The 7094-nt window shown below is 39.3% G+C and overlaps 1 protein-coding gene across 1 annotated transcript in view; it reads right to left on the bottom strand.

Annotated features, from left to right (window-relative positions):
* CCDC53 (coiled-coil domain containing 53) overlaps positions 1-3198 on the bottom strand; it is a 59239-nt gene extending 56041 nt beyond the window's left edge. Inside the window, exons 1-2 of the mRNA XM_008588777.1 lie at positions 3093-3198; positions 2406-2504 (exon numbers count right to left, since the gene is read on the bottom strand). Of these exons, the coding sequence (XP_008586999.1) occupies positions 2406-2504; positions 3093-3143 (150 nt within the window). The 5' untranslated portion in view covers positions 3144-3198. The remainder of the gene's footprint in view (positions 1-2405; positions 2505-3092) is intronic.
* Positions 3199-7094: the final 3896 nt, after the last annotated feature.

Below are 7094 nucleotides of genomic sequence, written 5' to 3'. Positions count from 1 at the left end.
GTGGAATGGAAAAAGAGAACCTTTGTATACCCTTGTTGGGAATATAAATTAGTACAGCTATTTGAGCAGTATGGCGGCTTCTCAAAAAATTAAAAACAGAACTATCATGTGATCCCACAATCCCACTACCGAGTATATAGCCAAAGGATATGAAATCAGTATGTTGAAGAGATATCTGTACTACCATGTTCACTGCAGCATTATTCACAATAGCCAAGATATGAAATCAACCTAAGTATCCATCAATGGATGAATAAAGAAAATGTGTTATATATACACAATGGAATACTATTCAGCCTTAAAAAATTCTGTCATTTGTGACAATGTGGATTAACCTGGAGGACATTGTGTTAAATGAAAAAAGCCAGAGACAGAGACAAATACTGCATGATCTCATTTATACTTGATGTGTAAAAAGGTCAAATTAATAGAAACAGAAGTTAAATGGCAGTTAACAGTAGCTAGGGGCTAGGATTGGGGAGATGTTCAAAAGATATAAAATTTCAGTTAGATAAGAGGAATAAGTTGAAGAGATCTATTGTACATCATACTGACTGCAGTTAATAACAATATACTGTATTCCTAAAAATTGCTGAGAGTAGGTTTTCAGTGTTCTCACCACACACATGCAAAAAGTATGTGAGGTAGTACAAATGTTAAATAGCTTGATTTAGCCATTCCATATGTGTTCATATATCAAAACAGTATGTTATACACCACAAAGATATACAATTTTTACTTGTCAATTAGAGCAAATATATAAATAAGATCCAAATAGAAGGAGAAAAGGGATAGACTACCTTTAAATGTCATAAGTTTTTCTCTAGAGTCCAAAGAAGTGATAGGGAATAGTGATACAGCCAAAACAATTCCAGGGAAGTTGAGAGAAGAACAGAGAGAGGTTAAAGACTGAATCATGAGGCTTTGGTCATTCATAAGCTATCAATAAATGAGATGATTATTGTTATTTTTGATGGAGTTGTCAGTAAATAGCACTCACTCCCCAGGCAGTGAAAATTGTTAGGCATTACAAAGTTGAGGAGCTATCTCTGACTTGGGGCAGCCCAATCAAGTTGCTCTCATAGGTGTGTTTCCTTGTTGCTTTGTTTTATTTTTTAACCTGGTGATATGAATTATAGGGATGGAGCATTTGCTCCTTTGTGCTGACAATCCTGGGATAGTCCCTCCCTACATCTCTACTCTGCCCTGGTATAAAAGTTGAAGGGTGAAAATCTTGGCTTACTAGTGTTTATTCAATCAATTCTATATCCTATTTAAAGAGGCAGCAGTACAAGATAAAACTCATTGGAAGCAAGCACACAGTCTCTGGACTGACAATATATAAAATACATTGTTGGACATCAAGGTCTGATAATAAAAAGAAAAATGTATAAAATACATAGAATTGAGCCCCTTACAGTATCAATGATCATATCTCACTTTCGTCTTAGTGAGAAGGCAGAAGAAATTTTGATAACTAGGCATGAACATCTGGAATCTTATACAAGTGAAAATAGTTTTCCTGTTTCTATGCAATTTTTTAATAGTAGCACACACAACAAAATCTACTTCCTAAGGCTATACCTTATATAAGATAGAATGTTCAATTGACTCACCTATGCATTATCTAAGTCTCATAATTCAGTTTTTCTCTTTTCTCACATCCAATTTCAACCCATGTTTCTCATTTTCCTCCCCATCATCTTTTTTTGGCTATTTAAAAGACAGGAGTCCCTGGACCTAGTACCTAATCTTTAACTGAGTACTTAATCCTCGTTTCACAAGTCATTTGTAGAAAGTATTTTTATTTCCATAATGATATTTGATGCCAAAGTTATGTTCCTTGGATACCTCTACTAGCCATCTTTTCGATCAGGGATGTGAAATAATTTTAATATAAACTAAAACAATATGTACTTAAAAATAAATCTTTGGGATGGGAGAATGAATAACAAATTTCAAAATAAAAAAATGTTTTTAACTGTAAAATTTGGGATTTCCTTTTGTTCTCTTTAATCACAATAAGCTTGACTGAACTATCTCACAAAGGCCTCTAGAACACTAATTCAGCAGATGTGAGGTGCAGGATTGATCCTAACATTATCAAAGAGAATTTAAAGTGTGTTAGAACAATTAGGTGGCAAGAGGACATGAATGTGAATACATAATAACCGTAATTATTATTTTACTCGGCCTCTAGAACACTAATTCAGCAGATGTGAGGTGCAGGATTGATCCTAACATTATCAAAGAGAATTTAAAGTGTGTTAGCACAATTAGGTGGCAAGAGGACATGAATGTGAATACATAATAACCGTAATTATTATTTTACTCCACTTGTCAATCTCAAAAATAAGCGAAGGTGATTTCTAGGCTATTCTATAAACCAGTATCACAAGACCTACCTCCTCACAAACTGCAGAAAAGCGGTTGAGGAACTGTACAGTGTGCACCACAAATTGGTTTAGAAATGCCACCGTTCTTTTCTGTTGAATAGCTGGCACCTGTGTTATGTAAAAACAAATATGACTCGTACAGGAGGAACTTAAACCGTGTAGTTCTTTTGATATTTGGACATAATAACGGGACATTTTGCTTTGTGATATTAATTTCCTGAAGGACGGAGAATAGCCTTTAACTTGTTTTCCTAAACTGTGTGTGTTGGGTGGGGGGCTGGGGAGGACAGGCGTCTAAAGATGACAGAGGCTGCATAAAAGTTTGAGAATAGGCTCTAGATTAACAAATACGAATTTTAGCTGGTAAAAGCAACACACATAAATACAAAAAACTTGGAAGCCGAATAAAAGAGGTAGGGTTAGAGGTCGCTTGTGTCGGCAGAGGGTCAACCTTGGGCAGGTTGGCAGGGACACCGGAAGCAAAGACTGGGAGAAGCACACCGTCTCCTTAATCAGCTGAGGAGGAACCTCTTTTCAAGGTGAACTGTGGAGCTCTCCCTCCTGAGTACTGCACAAGAGGGACCAGGTGCCAGAAACAGGGTGAGGCCTCGGGACGTAGGGTCTCCCTGGGAACCGGACGTCCCTTCCCCATCCTCCTCCCCGGTCGCCGGAAGTTCAATTCCGTCTTTTACAAACCTTGGTCAGGTCTATGCCTGACCCCATGAGTGGAAGCCCGTCCTCATCCATCTCCTCAGCGGGCAGAGGACCCACAAACCCCTCCCAGGTAGGGCCCACCCAACCCGGTAATCGCGTCCCAACGCCTCCCTCAGTCCCCGCCTCCGGGGTGCTTCCCGCCGGAAGGAAACGCCTCCCCGCTCGCCAATCTCTCGGCGGCTCCTGCAGAGCCCGCCTCTTCGCTCGGCATTCTGGGATTGGTAGTTCTTGGTCCGGATTGTGCCGTCAGCCTGCGCGACGCCGGGTGGAGCAAGGTTGCAGTCCTAGTAGCAAAAGCTTAAAACGTCAGGAATTTTGTTAGTCGTGTCTGTTATATAAATAGCTGCGTAATTCGTTGAACAACAACAACAAAATTTTTGTACTACTAAGCGCCGGATACTTTGCTAGGCCTTGTTGGGAATAAAAAGATTGAATAAGATTGAGCCTTCTGCACTGGAGAGGCTGATGCTCTGAAGAGGGAGATAAGACCTGTTTCCAAATCTCCTTATAACATGAAATAAAATGTCAAATGTTCAAGGGGAGGCACAAACCTATGGAAGTGACAACCACTTAGATCATCAAAAAGGTGGAACAGTGACCTGGGATGAGCTTTGCATGTGGAATTTGAAGATCTTGGTTCAGATTTTGACTTTGCAGTTTATCAGCTCTGTGACCTAGGACGAATCACCTAGCCAAAAGTTTGAACCCCTCCTAAGTATGGAGCAAGATGCTCAGTACTGAAAAGAAAAGAAGAGAATAGTCTCTGCCTTCAAGAAAGAAATAGTTTATGCAGAGTTTAGCTGTGCAACATCTAGACAGACATGCAAACAAAATACTGTGAAAGTTGGGGGTGTGCAAACGGATACACACAAACACTCATGTACACATGGACATGCGCACCTACACAGATGGTACTATAGATAAAAGGTGCACCTAAGTCCTCTGAGAAAACCAGAAACGGTAGATTTTCAGCAGCTACTTAATATTAAGAGGGGTTAGGCAGACGATTTGGGGTGGACCTTTGTACAAACAAAGGTACAGAGGCACGAGGAATTATGGTATGTAGGCAAAAAGCAAACTGTTTGGTTTTCTTAAAGCAAAAAGTCTCAGAAATGGAGGATGGTAGGAAATGAGGTGGGAGAAGTAGACAGAAAATGCCCATTAAGGACCTTTTATGACAGAACTGATACCATAGTCCATGCTTCCCTAAGTGTGTTAAGTGTGTTCCATGGACCACTGGTATCAATTACTTGGAAGACGGTGGTGCTTCTTGAAATAAACATTCCAGAGATTAACCTCAAATAACCTGAATCAGGACTTTAGGGGGGAGGAGCCTAGGAATCTGCATTTTATCCAACCCCCACACCACCCAGGGTTATTCTGAACCCAAAGGTTTGAAAATTACTTCTATAGGTGGTGGGAACCATTAAAAAATTCTGAGCAGGGGAGTGACATAATCCAAATTTGTTAAAAAGTTACACAATGCCTGGCATGTAGATGTGTAATAAATATTGGAAATAGAAAAGTTAAAGGTAGTATTTGTACAAGTAAAAATAGGAGGTCAGAGCAAGGAAGGATATGATGAGGAATACTTTTAAATACATCTGCCCATGTTTCTGACTAGTTTTGTATCATTGAATACTTCATTGTTATCTTTCAACAAATATCTACTGAACACCTTTTATGTTCTAGATACTGTACTAGTGCCACACCTATAATTAACATAAACATTGTGACAGTTCTATGCAACTGTACTGATGTTTTTTTTTTTCACCTTGATAAAGACCATATGAGTTGGAATTTTTCCGTTAGACTATAAATTCCTTAAAGCAAGTATTATTTTTTAATGACTCCTCTATTAGTACTAGCTACTCTTCTTTTCAGTACAACTCATTAATAATTTTCATATGCAGTCTTGAAGGCTTACTATGATCCAGGCATGGTGCCTGGCATTGAAGAGCCATCCTTCTGTCCATCAATCCATCCAACAGATATTCCCTACTATGTACCAAGCACTGTTATATAAATCATGGATACTGAAGTGAATATTCAACAATTCTGCTCTCGTGAAGGTAAGTAGATAATAAACAGATAAACAGATACTAAGTTGCTCATAGTCCAGATTGGGAGACAGAAAAATGAAAAGAGAATAATAGTGTGATAAAGGCTAAAGAAGGCTGGTTGTTTAGCTCAGTTGGTTAGAATGCGGTGTTATAACACCAAGGTCAAGGGTTCTGATCCCCATACTATCCAGCCAACAAAAACAAAAAAGGCTAGGCTAAAGTATGCCCTGAAGAGGAGAACCTGAAGAGGTGGCTTTCTGGCAGAGCTGATGGTCTGAGCTGAGTTCTGAAGACATAAAAGTTAACAAGATGAAGAGGAATGAGGAGGGGTACTCTGCCTTGTTCACTATTAAGGCCCTAGCCTAGTGTCTGACCTATAGTAAAACCTTAATAAGTACCTGTTAAATGACACTGGGGCCTAATAGTTTGGATGTGTTGTCCCCCAAAACTCATGCAGAAATCTGATCCCCAAAGTGACAGTGTTGGAAGCTGTTTGAGTCATAGGGGTGGATCCCTCATGAATGGAATAATGCTCTCCCCAAGTGGGGGGATTAATGAGTGAGTTCTCACTCTATTAATTCCCAGAAGAGCAGGTTGTTTAAAAGACCCTGGCACCTCATCTCTCTCTCTCTTGCTTCCTCTCGCCATGTGATCTGCTTGTACCCACCGGCTGCTTGCTGCTTTCTGCCATGAGTAGAAGCAGCCTGAGGCCCATGCCAGATGCAGATGTCCCAGAATTGTAAGCCAAATAAACCTCTTTTCCTTACAGATTACCTAATCTCAGGTATTTCTGTTATAGCAACACAAAACCGACTAATACAGAGCCTAATGGCCCTTGTCTTCCACATCTTACTTGATCTTTCATGAGCTCTTACTTGATCTTTCTTACAGCTCTGGGTACTCACCTTATTAGCCTCCCTGAACTGACTCCCCAACTGATCAGAGTAGCCTTCTTCCCCAGTCACGTGAGGCTTCCAGCCAGAGGAAAAAGTAAAAAACCAAACAGTTACTTCATGGTTATGTTTAAATATAAGTAGCAGGCATTCACGTATATATAAATATGAGGGTACTTCAAAAAGTTCGTGGAAAAATATAATTAAAAGAGAATACAGGGCTGGCTAGTTAGCTCAGTTGGTTAGAGTGCAGCCTTATAACACCAAGGTCACAGATTCAGATTCCCTTACTGGCCAGCCACCAAAATAAAAAAATAAAAAATAATTTAAAAAGGGAGAATACAAATCTTTCCATGAACTTTTTGAGGATCTCGTGTATATATAAATATGTAACATATATGGTTCTATATATGTAGTATGCAACTATAGAAACATGAACTTGTCTTGGCCAATTGACAAAAAAATTTTTTTAAGTGGTTTGGTTTCTTAAAAGACAAATACTATGCAGAAGAAGTGATTTCTAGTCAACAAAAAGAAGAACGGCAGTCTCTGTCCGTCCTAGGATCCTTGATAATTAATGTTCATCGGTCATCCATAGTTCTTGACTCAGTGCCACTTACATTTTAATAACTGAATTTCCAGGACTATTAAAAACAATCTATAGCTAGAAGTCTCGGCCAACTGTCAGAATGCTAGCTTCAAAGGGCAGAGACTATATCTGCCACCTGCATATATCCACTCAATAAAAAAATCCTAATAATTTTTCAGTAGTTATTGTTTTCATAGCAGATTACTAGAAAACTGCTAGTTTTATCACAGGTAAGTTCTTAGGTGAGGCAAATGATGAAAAGTAAGCTCCCATTTTTATTTTGGGTTCCTCCCTGCTCTGCTTCAGGATAGAATAGAGAGGAAAGGTGTTGGTTCATAATCGTGGGAAAATAATTTAAAGGTCCCCCTCCTTATCCTCTTCCCCTCCCTTTATCCCTGAGGAGTGATACAAAGTCTGTTGACACTTTGTTAAGTGAAGG

The sequence above is a fragment of the Galeopterus variegatus genome, unplaced genomic scaffold (assembly GCF_000696425.1).
Source record: "Galeopterus variegatus unplaced genomic scaffold, G_variegatus-3.0.2 Scaffold5029, whole genome shotgun sequence".
NCBI classification, from domain to species: domain Eukaryota; kingdom Metazoa; phylum Chordata; class Mammalia; order Dermoptera; family Cynocephalidae; genus Galeopterus; species Galeopterus variegatus.
This window is presented reverse-complemented; position numbering and strand designations above follow the sequence as displayed.